This window comes from Neolamprologus brichardi, chromosome 2 (assembly GCF_056152115.1).
Source record: "Neolamprologus brichardi isolate AB-2024 chromosome 2, ASM5615211v1, whole genome shotgun sequence".
NCBI lineage: Eukaryota > Metazoa > Chordata > Actinopteri > Cichliformes > Cichlidae > Neolamprologus > Neolamprologus brichardi.
In genome coordinates this window covers 23,140,979-23,153,813 of record NC_142105.1, presented here as the reverse complement: position 1 = coordinate 23,153,813, position 12,835 = coordinate 23,140,979, and the positions used below count along the sequence as shown (strand labels likewise).

The 12,835-nt window shown below is 43.9% G+C and overlaps 1 protein-coding gene and 1 long non-coding RNA gene across 3 annotated transcripts; one reads left to right on the top strand and one right to left on the bottom strand.

Annotated features, from left to right (window-relative positions):
• Positions 1-217: 217 nt before the first annotated feature.
• eda (ectodysplasin A) lies at positions 218-12,567 on the top strand. Of its 2 annotated transcripts, none has more exons than XM_087848792.1 (8): positions 218-670; positions 7,306-7,405; positions 9,425-9,463; positions 9,757-9,927; positions 10,249-10,283; positions 10,410-10,461; positions 10,976-11,100; positions 11,464-12,567. In XM_087848792.1, exons 1-8 carry the CDS (start codon positions 338-340, stop codon positions 11,725-11,727), a joined length of 1,119 nt encoding a protein of 372 aa, XP_087704918.1. In that variant the 5' UTR covers positions 218-337; the 3' UTR covers positions 11,728-12,567. The 2 variants fall into 2 exon arrangements, with proteins under 2 accessions (XP_087704918.1, XP_087704913.1); XM_087848787.1 differs by having other exon boundaries at positions 10,976-11,106.
• Positions 9,338-10,240, bottom strand: LOC148106128 (uncharacterized). The gene is made up of 3 exons (XR_015719822.1): positions 10,197-10,240; positions 9,733-9,979; positions 9,338-9,430 (listed from the first exon to the last, which is right to left on the bottom strand). It is a non-coding gene; the product is annotated as an uncharacterized LOC148106128 (long non-coding RNA).
• Positions 12,568-12,835: the final 268 nt, after the last annotated feature.

The following is a 12,835-nucleotide window of genomic DNA, read 5'->3' as shown; positions in this document are numbered from 1 at the left end:
ACACTGAACAACAAACATAAGAAAAGAGCGGGGGAAGAAATTCTCACATCTTTGTCTCAGAGGCGTTGCAGTAGCTCCTTCTCTCCATCGGGTGTCGCTCAACCACTGCACCTACTGCATCCACCCCCCCAACCTCTGGGCTGCTAATTGCGCCGGACCAATCACAGGAGAGGTGGGCGGGTTTTCATTGTTACTACAGATACTCAGAGAAGTTTGCACCGACCTGCTGCAGCTGCACCTATGAGTCTCCATGTAAATGAATAGCCGCGGCCCGCGCGAGACAGACGAGCCGATTATGCCGAGATAAGGAGCATATGACTCGCCCCTCCGTCCGATAATGGCACGCGATGGTTCATCCGCGGAGGATTTCCCGGACAAAGTGATGCCCATAGCGGCTCCGTGCACGTGCAGCAAGAAGTGCAGGAGTCGGAGCAGCAGCGTTGTGTTCCTGGGATTATTCCTGCTGTCGCTGACCCTTCACGCTGTCACCCTCGTCTGCTATTTGGACCTTCGGTCCCAGGTCAAAAGGGAAATTATTCACCAGAAGCGGGACTCAGTGATGACACTGGCGGGGAGTGACCTGGCTGACCCGGCGGAGGTGCTCTCGCTCGGCCACCCAGTCCGACTGGACTCCGGCAGCAGCAGCAGCCGCGGAGGAGAGAGTCGTGAGGTAAACAAAAAACAAAGACTTAATGAAGAGACACCGGAGCTTCTTTAAGGCGACATTGTTGTCATTCCTCACGCGGAGGCTGTTCGTGTTCATTCACCTCCGCTCGGTCCTCCTGTTCCCGGTATCACGGTGTCAGGTTTTGTGTCTGCGCTGTTACGGCATGTTTCTGGGCAACTTCTTTTACAGTAGCCTGTCACGGCGTTTTATCAGCTCAGTTTCCAGACAAGTATGGGTTTTTTTGGGGTTTTTTTTTTGTTTGTTTTTGAAAGGATGGATTTGCGCCCTCGTGTGCGTCATTCCGCCTTTCTGGACTGAGACGCACTAAAAGGTGTAGGCTTTAAATCTTGTCACCTGGCCAGTGTCTCCGGTTCAGGTAAACACATCCAGGGTGGGCATAAGTTGAACAAGCATTAGGGCAGTTGTGGTTCCGATTTTTGCCTTTGTTGAGTAAAGAAAATTCTTTCTTTCATTTATTTATTTTTTTTATTTTTTTGTGGGGGGGGGAAAATAACTTTCAGTAAACTCATTGATTAATATAATGGGCGCATTTTTTTTATTAAGTAAAACCACATTTTAACCCAATTTGACTCGTTCTCAGAGCAGACAGAAGTCCAGTACTCAGAACTTAGGCAATCTGCCCAGCTGGAATCGCAGAGGCAGGTCAGGCTATGTGCTGGAGCAGGTGGACAGAAAATTAACTGGATCACCAGCAGGTGCAAAGCCCAAGGGCTGATGTAAATTCATCAGGACCTTAGATGAGGGTACTTGGTACTTGGAGCAAAGCCAGCCCCGCTTCTTGTGTGTGTTTTCTTCCTTGGCAGCAGGGCTGACTGAACGGTCATTTGTGTTGTCTGTGGCTTTTGGCAACAACCCACTAACCACTAAGACCACCACAACACCACCACACACACACACTACCTCCCTAATTTCATCAGCACAAAAGGCCCGAGTGCACCTCTCAACTTTGCATTGCTTGCTCAATTAGCTCATATGTCAGCAGTTGTGTAACCTTTTAACAGAGAAAATGATATTCTGTGTGGGAGGGGGGCATTGGCTGGACATTTAGTTGTGCAGAGTTGTCAGCTGGATAGCCACCCAGAGGAATTCAAGTTATCCAGGATGGGCGCATTTATTCCTCTGTAGGAAAGATTAATGAGATCCATTGCTCATATTTGGATTTGCTCCGTTAACATTTTCCTTTCATGAGCTCAGCCTATTAATTTAGTCCTCTGTGTGTCCTCTTTGCTAAGCTTATTTTAGATAGTAGTGGTTTCCCCCAGTTAAAGCCGAGTGAGATGGGCCTGGTATTTGGCCCAGATGGTGACGCTTCATGAGGTGAAAGACTGTGGCCCAGCTGTAAATATTTAACAGTGCTGTGATGCTGTCCTTGCCAGATGTCTGCATTAAACAACTCTGATTACACATCCCACAGTTTACATAGTTGGAGAAACAGGAGCATGTGGCATTTAGACGCAGCAGCCACACTTGTTAGCTTTTCTGGCATTTCCTTTGAAGGATCTTTCTTCTTCTTTTTTTTGGGGGGGGGGGAAGGGTTAAAATTGTTTATTGGATTTTTCACACAGCTCTTCATCAAAGGCACTTCAGGAGCATTGGGGAAATTTCACGTGATGGCCAGGTATATACAGATAAGTGTAACCAAAAACATGAGATGCCTTGAGAAAACTAAAGCAAAGCACAGTAACGTCAGGTCCATACCAACACAGGCCAGCTTTCCAACAGCATATATGATACAGCGAGGCTCTGTTGTCACGTAAGTGCAGTGCTGCAGCCTCCGTTCAGATGGACCTGTTTTGTGGTCGAATTGTGTCTTGAAAAACCCAAGCGGTGTGGTCTGTCGGCATGTAAAAGCAACCTTAACATCCGGCCATTCAGCAGGGCTGGTCAGTGTCAAACAAAACTAGAGAGCACCAACGCATTGGCATCACACCAACCGTGACACCCAGGTACAGAGTGGTTGCGGCGTTAGTACGTAATACTTCATACATACGAGCATAACCACACCTGTCTTTGAAGTCAGCCTTTATGTTGATGTCAGTTACACACCTGTGGAATAGCGACAGAGTCTTTCTGATAGGTCCCACTGCAGTTGTTGTGTCGGGAGCAAATTTTGCCACAATGAATTAATGAAAAGATGATTTTCTTTTATTATTTTTTTGGTTAGTTGAAGTCATGATATCAAGGAAGAATAAAGTTGTTTGAAGTGAAAATCAGCTGTCTTAGTACTAAACTAGTTTTAAATGATATAAATATATTTATTCTTTTCTTTTTCCTTCTACTCTTAAGTTAGTATGTAATGCTTTTTTTTCTTGAATGTTTAATCTTGCCAACGCTTGTCATTTTTTCCACTGAAAGGAAACACAAGTTGAGTTATTACTGAGGCTTGGCCTTCTCTTTGCGGTTTCTTTTTGCAGATGCACACCTGATCTGAAGGTCGTGATCGTGGCTAAAACTTCCAGATAAGAATCTTGGCTGTACAAGCCGTGATACTACAAGTGTGTAATCGGTTTCCAGAATCTCTCCCTGAACAGGGGAGGAAAGGCCCGTGAGGTGATGCGAGGCGAAAAAAGAAAATAACCAAAAGCTATCAAACTGAGTTCAGACTCTGTGTGGGACTATTTGTATCTCCTTGGATGTTTTACTAAAAAAAACATTTTACAATCTTCATTTTCTCAGATGTAAGCACAGTATTGGAAACAATATTGTTTTGCAGTCAAAGCTGACACTGTTTATAGGTCTTAAGAGATCTAAACTATGCAGTCAAACCACAAGTGGAAATAGGAAGAGTTTTGTAACAGAAATTCATTTAGTTTCTTTGGAAACAGTTAAACTTTAAGCACTAATTTAAAAGCTCTCACTTTTTTCAGATCAGTCGATGATCTGTTCATTTATGATCTGGGCCCACAAAGTGAACAAACAGTCGTCACCTCACCAGTCGCAGTGGGTATACCCGTGAGCAAGGCAGTAAATCCCAGCTGTCCAGCAGACCCCGCATAGTTCCCAACAGTAAAAAATCCCCTTCCCAGGTGTGTGTGTGTATGTATGTGTGTGGGGCGCTAAAATCTGTGCCACAAATGTGATGTAAGGCGAGCGAGAGCAAGTGTCTCCCTCAGTCAGCCTGACCCTCGTTCACCTTACAGCAGCGAGTGAAATGTAATAAACGTCCACAGAAACATTTCAAAACGTAAGCTCAGAGAGCGTTTTACTCGAGCCTAACACTTTTCTTATAGCTATTATATGAAATAATTTTCCTCTCTGATGTATGCCTTTAAAGTCCCCCCGAAGAACAGATGCTAAAACATCTGGAGTCTAGTTAACGGCTATTAAAAAAGTCAGTTTGATGGGACGCAAAGTCCTCAGCAGCGTACAAGCTCTAGGGCGCCCGGGTGGGCTGTCACCCACATCTACTTTAATTGTGACCGCTGCATAATTGGTTAAAACAGCAGTATCGTACATGCGCTGAGAGCAGTCCGACATATCAGGGATCAATCAGCGCAGACATAAAAGCACAAGTCGTGAGAGCAGAAACATCAGAAACGGCGAGGCTGCGAGCGTTTGCTCCGTATAAGCTTGCATCGTCCTGACAGACAGATGGCGTAGACGCCCAGTAAAGATTGAGTCCAGAGTTGCAAACATCCACCATAATAATAAATTCTCAAGGCCTTCTCAGCACTCAACAAGGAGTAGGTTTGCCAGCGAATGTTGCAACTATCTGAAAAGTGATTGGCTGCTGACAGGCTACATTTCCCTTAGGTTGAGCTCCACAGATTTTCAGATGACAATCTATGCATAGCGTTATTAAATTACCCAAGTTATGGTTAAAAACACATGGCCTTTCAAAGAGCGGGCTCTGATACGGGCTATGGGGAGGATACTTTTCTTTAAGTGATCTTTAAGAAGAAAACGCAAAGTCGCTGTCGGACCCAGGAGTGCAAATCACAGGAATATTAGGTGCAATCAGCTCTCAGGAGTATGCATGCCACCGAACTTGGTAATGCCCATTCAGCCAGTGATGGGCATGTAAATCGCAACCACACCCAAACAGCCCTCAGTTTCACCTTCTCAAGCTTTGCAGCATCAAATTTTCAATTACAACTTAGCGGTCACTAACTGTTAGTGACATTGCAAGATTTACAGACACCGCTGCAGCCAGAAAATCTGTATTTGTGGAAAACTGTGAGTAAAAAATGCTACTGGAGACCTGCAGCATTTTATTTCTTGCATTAAACTTGAAATGCTGCAAATGTCAAGGACCTTTTGAGGCTAACTGGTAAGAATACATGCAGTTTGTAATAGTAAGTGTTAATAAGGCAAGAAAAGAAGTCTTGTTATCCCAAAATTACACATCCCTGGGGTGATTGAATTTTAGTCATATCCTCACGAAGCAACGGGGAATCTGCACGCAACAGCAACCCCCACTCTTTGAAGATTTGAAAGCCCTCTAATTAATAGCATTTTTTTCTCCCCGTGCGCTGAAAAAGAATGGTTTACTCAATAGTTGGCACTTGGCATACATACCAACACATTGTCATCCTGATTTACTGTAACTCTGCGTGCCTTTGAAGGGTACGAAGGCTGTTAATGTTGTAATGAAGTGAAATGAAGCAAAAAAGGGCGAAAAACCATTTCTCATAGTCATATAATGGAAGGAAGAGAAGAAAAAAAATCACTTTGTTGCCTTCATCTAAAGTACAAGGCGCACCAGTTTGGTAGTAGCCCCGTAGACTGCTTGTTTGTCTTCTGTTGTTCTGCTGGGGCTTAATCTCGGGCCAGAAATTGGCTGTTGAATCGTGTTTGGCTGTCAGAACAGAAGAAAGTGTAATGCCATATGGTTGAATATACACCACAAATCCTTTGAGAGGTGAAAGCGCGCCCCCCCCCCCCCCCCCCCCCCGCATGCCAACAGCTGGAGAGGAGATGTGGAGGCACCTGCGCACCAAATGAACAGCAAACGTTGCCGCTCGCAGGAACATCTGGAGGTCTGCGCGCCGATAAACTGTTCCAACACACAGTCCTCCATCAAGCTGGAATTCCCGTGCTCGTAAGGTCAGACACAGCTGGCAGCTGGTCAGGGATGTAGACGTTAACTGCTTCGAACTTGCCTAACACAGTCGGCATCGGGTGTTTGACATGATACATCTCATCCCCCATCCAGAGGGGGGGAAAAGGAGGGTTCCCACATCTGAGACGAGGTATAGAGGAAATTCGAACCATAACTTCTTTTCGTGTTTTGCAGCGGCTCCGCCTTGTAAAGGCCCACAAAAAGACCCTGGGAGTTCACGCTGCTTTCAGGAGAAGGAGCTTACATGTCATCGGGGCTTAATAACGATGTTTACTCGAGTGTCACAGATGGAAACAGGGAATATATCATCCTGGGCACTACTGGGGTAGGCCCCCCAAGGAAGGCCAAAGTGTCTTTCGGTAAGCTTGTCTGCTTTGCTTCTAAGCAGTAAGGCGAGCCGATACGTGGTTATTTATTATCTTTTGATCCGTGCTAAGGTGCCGCATGCGTCACTGCTTTGGTAGATGTCAGTTATCCAAACACCGAGCAGATGTCCAGCTCTCTACAAGCTGTCTGGTTGTCAGCAATGGAGAGCCTTAATGTCTCGGGCTATTACCTTTTATTTATGCTGACACCCCAAAGTGTGACCAAAAAGCTGTCTCGTTTACTGTGAGGCTCGATGAAAAGAGTTGGCTTTGGGTGGTCTCGTTTGTGTTTTCAGTGCCAGTTTTCGAGGGTTTTTTTTTTTTTTTTTTTTGGTTGTTGTTTTTTGTTTTCTGGGAATCCTCCAAAGATGTGATCACAAACTGGCTGTTCAAACAGAAAGCGACTTGGAGCAATCCATATTTTAAACTCTAAATCCTTAGCACGAAACATTGCCTTGTCAGCACCAGACACGTCTCGAATGTCTTACAGTCGGGTCAGTGCGTCCTACAGAGTTCATGTGAATGTAGGTCGACCAGAACCAGTCCCAGATGAACAAACGTGCGGTTTGTCCCGCCGCTCACTTGCCCATGGGAACGTCCCGCCGCTGTAGTGCAACTTCCCCTGTTTTTAGGGATGAGCTCAGACCAGACCAGCTACATCAGATCCTTTTCCTTTGACAATTTTTTTGTAGCTTATTCATGCCACAACTGAATGGGGCTGGGACCAGGTGCCATATGAATGGGTATTGCTCTCAGATTAACCGCAGTTCATGTCCTCCTTTTGTATAAAAAGGTGAATTTTAGAAGCAGTCGTGTCCAGGTGACTGTCTCAAACATCAGAAACTCAGACAAAAGTGACTTGGGTTACAGGATGCGTTACAGCCCAAATGGGACAGACAATGACTTGGCCGCATGTGAATGTGCTGGCTGACAGAGTCTCGCATCTTTTCAACTGCCCCAAGTTGTGTCTGTGCAAACATTATACCCCCCAAGAATAGAAAAGGCCACTTGTAGCAAGAGTTTCGCTCTCAAAAACTTTGTAGCATTCAGCCCTTTTGTGTTGGGTTCACCGAATTCATCTAAGGTGGCAGCAGCTGGTAACAATAGGCGCAGCGTGCTCAAAAGATGTGGCACCTTTTTCCGTGCGTAATTTTCCGTCTTTAATGATATTTTCCTTTGTGTCCCACCAGGAGAAGTTACTGTACAGAAAAGCTGACTTCCACGGCACAGAGGATAACAGGGGCATAACTCAGCGAGCGAAAAGAAGCCCCGGCAAGGAGCCAGAAACAGGTGCAGCCCTTTTTTTGCGTGTGTTATAAGCATTTGACATCCTTTAATACTACTGTCTCTTTGATCCTTACGCCTTGATACACAAGACTGTTTTTTGCCTCCTAAGTTGGTCTTCTGTTTTGTTTTTTGTTTTTGTTGGGTTTTTTTCAAGCACATCATCTATTTTCCATTAATCATAAAAAAAAGAAAAACTAACTTTAGCTCTCTGGTTGCACCTGCATCAGTTTGTTTTCTTTCTGGATATGTACTTGGCAACTAGCAAGTCAACTGTTGAGCAATGCTTTCTGTAACACGCATTTGCTTGAACGGGACTCAATTCAGTGTAATTAACTGCCTTATGGTAGGCTTAGAGGTCTTAAATTTTGAAAACTGTTTGCTAATGGTTTCTCACTTTCTTTCTTTCTTTGTGTGTGTGTGAGTGTGGAATTGATGTTTTATTGCTTTGTGCTTACTTAACAAAGCAGCGCCACCACATAATGTTGCCGTGTTTATAGAGCGAGAGATTCAATGGAATGGGATTGATTATTACTTGGATGGCAAACAAGGACAACAAGGAGTTTGGGAGGGCTGCACCAATTTGAAACAGACAACGAAGCCCGGGTCCCCCCCAATCGCCCGCCCCTCCACTAAAAATAACATTAGGTCCACCGTTTTTTTTAAAAATGTAATTTAATTTTTTTTATTTCTTATTGTTTGAAGCTGTCAGCAAAGCAGTTATGCACTTTGGAGTCCAGCTGTGTTATCAGTGACATTAATATCGCAGCAGATGACAAAAAGCATACTGACTTTGTGAGTCATTTTCGAGAACCGGCAACCATGCGTGAGCATAGCTTTTATTAATTCTGCTGAATTGATTTATGCTAATCAATAGCTCCGTGATAAACGATGTGGCCGGTATGTCTGAATTTGCTTTTGTAGTTTGTTTTTTTTTCTTTTTGTTTAGAATCTGCACTATGCAAATAAAAAGAGGGGGGAAAAAAAGGGAGGGAAGCCTTTGAAGTTTCACGTCTGAGTGCAACAAGTGCAGCACGATCACAAGGCATTCCAATGTCTGTCTCGTGACACTGAATACTTGGGGGCAAGTTTAGTGATTGTGTTTAAATTAGAAGAAAAAAAACTCACCTTCGAGACTTTATACATAAATCAGTAAAGTCCCGAGCCTCTAAACACTAATCATTCCCAGGTCTCTCCTCTGCTCTTAGCGCACAGACAAAGGCTTTTGTAATCTCAGCCTTAGATGTGTGTGTGTGTGTGTCCTGTGTTTGCACATGTGCACACGTGTGTGCGTCCTCGGCACTCCTAACGGGCACCAGATTCCAGATAGGGCTGCTCGTTAAGAGAAATCTATGCGGATGCATCCAGTCATTTAGCCAGAGGAGAAACACTGCCCATATGTTTGAGGGGGGACTCAAACTGTGAGGGTTTAAGGTTAAATGGCCTTTGTAGTTATAATGACATGGTAAACACAAGAGCAACCGAGACAGCTTTTTGAAAAGGATTCTTCAGCTGTGCGCGGCACATATATACGTGTGCGCGCACACACCCTCTTGCAGATGCAAACACTGAGAGCATTTCGTCTTTCAAGCACTGACATAGATGCCCCACCAACATCCGTGCACGCACATCCATACACATGGTTGTAAAGGAGGAGACACACACAAACACACATGCACACACACACTTTCATCTGCATTCTCCATCTGGGCTTAATTCAAAGAAAAGGATTTTGGCAGGATAAAGTATCTCTCTAATGATCTTCTCCAGTTCCACTGCCTGTGAATGCTTAAGGCACTTGTTCATACAGAGGAGGTGAAACCACACTTACAAATTACTACACTACAAGATACCACAGACTGACATACCTCCACTCTAGTGTTCAGTGCACACCATCTCAATCTGTTATTTCAGCCTATTTAGGATACCTACATGGAATGATCTGGATGCTCGATGTGTCATTTGAGATGATAATTGTTGAAGAGGGCATTTGAAGCTTAATCACGCTGCTTCGGTTTCTTTCAGAATCAACTGGAAAGGAAAAAAGGAAAGAGAAAAAAAGAGGTATGACAAAATCCGGTATACGTTTCTGTTATTATGGTCATTCATTTGACTGTTATCTGCTGCAAGTTTCTACAAATGCACTTGAGAAGTCATCCAAAATCCAAAAACCGCCTTAACTCAAAGTGGGCAACAAGCTTTCAGTATCTATGTAAATGTAATACTTGCCTCCGTAGCTTTTTTAATATCAGCAGTTACAATCTGCACAGTTGCTGCAGGGGCAAATTAGTGATTTGATGTGATTTATAATTAAAACTAACTTGAGTGCTAACCGTTTATTCCATCTTTCTCCACAGCGAAAAAAAGGCCTGTACCGGGACCACCTGGCCCTCCTGGTCCCCCAGGTCCACAGGGGCCACCGGGTATCCCTGGAATCCCAGGTATTCCAGGAAGCAATGTTGTGGGACCTGCAGGGCCTCCAGGACCTCCTGGGCCACAAGGACCGCCAGGCGCTCAAGGTCCAGCAGGTATAAAACTTGCATCGAATCCTCCTCAATAAGCAATACTCGAGCCAGAGAGCTTGAAAACGAGCAGAGAGATCCTTTTCTTAGATTACAGTTATTTCCTGCATCCAGACACTTTCCCACAGCAGAATGGGGCTCAAGTTGTCAAAATTGATTCACTCATTGCTCGCACTGTGAGAGTTTCTGGTGCAGGATGTCAAACATTGTGTGGAGCAGAAATGATCTATCTTTAAACTATGCCAGAGTTTGTTTTCTTTTAATCATCCTCTCACCTCAGCAGTGCAGAGGCCAGAATTTGAACACGTCTCCCTCTTGCTCTTGCAGGGGTTCCTGACAAGGGCAAAACAAAGGAATTCCAGGTAAGAGTATGTCACCTTTTTAAAATTTTACATACAATTTTCTCCCAGTCGCGGCTTCTGGTGAAACAGCTGTTCTCCTATTTTACGTGAATTTGGATTAGTCACCAGAGATCTTTTGTCTTCCAGCCAGCAGTGGTTCACTTGCAGGGGCAGGAAACTACGATCCAAGTCAGAGAAGGTGGGTGCTCCGTCTACGCTCATTTATAGTCACACAGAACAAAAAAGCATGAATAATCCCTGCCATTGGTTAAACACAGAGTTCTGGATGTGTGCTAATAGACGTGCCTGCTAAACCTCAGAATTACAAGAGAAAAAATATAAACACAGTAGATTGTTGGCATGCAGTGAATGTTTATACTTGAGATCCAGCATGCCAGATTTGGTCATTTTTAAGTATTTCTGTGCTCACCGAGGATTTTCTATCCAGGGTAAATGTTACTACCAGTTTTTACCCATAGCACTGTGTAGGATTATAGACACCCTAAAGTTATCCTATAGCCATTTTACAATCTGGAATGGTAACTCATAGTCATGTTGCATGCTAACTGATTCTGATTATCCTTCATCACATCACAGGTAAGCATCATTAGCAGGTTTATAGTGTGTGTCAATGCTGAGCTCTGGTTGCAGTTAAGCTCTGCTGAAAGCTGTTTATGTTGACCCTCTTTGTGTGTTTGTTGTGACATGTTTAGATCTGTCTCAAGGCATCCTTAAGAATTGGAAGATGGTGTCCATCCATCACCGCGTGTTTAAAATGCACTCTCGCACTGGGCAGCTAGAGGTGCTGTTGGACGGTGTCTACTTCATATATAGTCAGGTAGAAGTGAGTACGGTCCTTGACGTAACTCTTTAAATTTACAGTTGATAGTCAAAAGAGTTGGCAGTCGTTCTAAAGCTAAGCTCAAGAATGACAGAGTTGACCTGCCTGCTTTGTTTAAGCATATAAATGTTACCTTTTTAATGTAAGATGTATTTCTTTTGCCCTTTCCCTGTGGCTAAATGTGAAGCTTCATAACTCATATTCATGCTGGCTTCTTTAATATTGCAGCTGTTTCAGCTTTAAATAACCCCTGAAATTATCATGTGGAGTCGTACACACTTTAAAGTCTTGTGATTTGTATGCCCCCCCCCCCCCCCCCCTCCTCCTCCATCCCCGCCCCCTCCCCGCCCAATTTACCAGGTGTACTACCTCAACTTCACTGACATTGCCAGCTATGATGTGATGGTGGACTCCAGCCCATTCCTCCGCTGTACTTGCAGCATTGAGACGGGCCAGCGCAAGTTCAACACCTGCTACACGGCTGGTGTGAGCCCACTCCGCGCCGGCCAAAAGATCTATATACGCATAGCTCATGAGTACACACTCATCAATATGACCAACCACACCACTTTCCTGGGAAGTGTCAGACTTGGAGAGGCTCCATCTGCTGGACAGAACGGATAACTGCACAGTCACCAGCGCCCACCCCCAACCCTCTGATGCATAACCAAAAAGCAGCAGTCACGTTAGCCCAGAGTCACACTGCCTGTTCGTCCTGCCTGACGTGGGATTGACACAGTAATTTAAAAGCCTATGTTTTGCCTCTGTTTAGAGGGCTGGTAAAAGTTGAGGACGCCCCTTTAGTGACTTTTGTTCACTTCCACAGATGTCTGTATTCAAATGAACCAAATAAGACAACTTCTGCTGCCCTTTACTTTAATTCTGCGCAGAGATGGTTGAACCAAATGTTCTCATCAGAGAGAAGTTTCTATTTGTAGTCGCCATTTTGTACCGGCAAAGACGGGATCTCTCTTTAAAGTGAGGAAGGACACTGTGTTGATGTATACTAAGTGCTGTTGAATGATAATCTTGTATCTCCAAAAAACAAAAAACGCTAAAAATAGCTAAAATAGCTATTTGAAATGTTTTGTTCTGGGGCTTTGTTGGCCTTTTTTAATTCATTTGAATATATTAACATTTTTAAGAAAATGAAAGATGATGCAAATGTTCAACACAAGTATAAAAGTATCTATGCAAAGTAAAGAAAATCCACTAAAACTGGAGTTATAAGGTGTTCACAGAGCAACAGCACTATATATTTTGCGCGCATTTGCACTACAACATCCCTGCAGAATATCAGTGATATGTTTTGTTACAGCGCTATTGTTTAGTTACCTTATGAATGAATCCATGTAGAGAAATGATAGTTGTTAATACATGTCTGTACATACTGTATATAAAATGGGATATACTTTTGTAAATGGAGTTGATTGATGGATTAAAATGTTTCATTTTCTGTCTAAACCATTCGTCTCTTGTGTTTGTGCAGCCGGTGGTATTAATTTAAAAGGTTACAACTTCTCTTTCATATCGGACTGAGCTGGCACGAGTACTGACAAGAACAAATGATGCTCTGCGAGCGAGGCCTTTGTCTTTATTAAAATGTGGCTTTTTACTTCGACTGCGAGTTTCACAATACATCTCAGAGTTTGGCTGTAATTTTCATGCACTCCAAATGAGTTCCATCTTGAGAGGCAGGGCAAAGATAGTTCCTCATTTAAAAACTAATTTT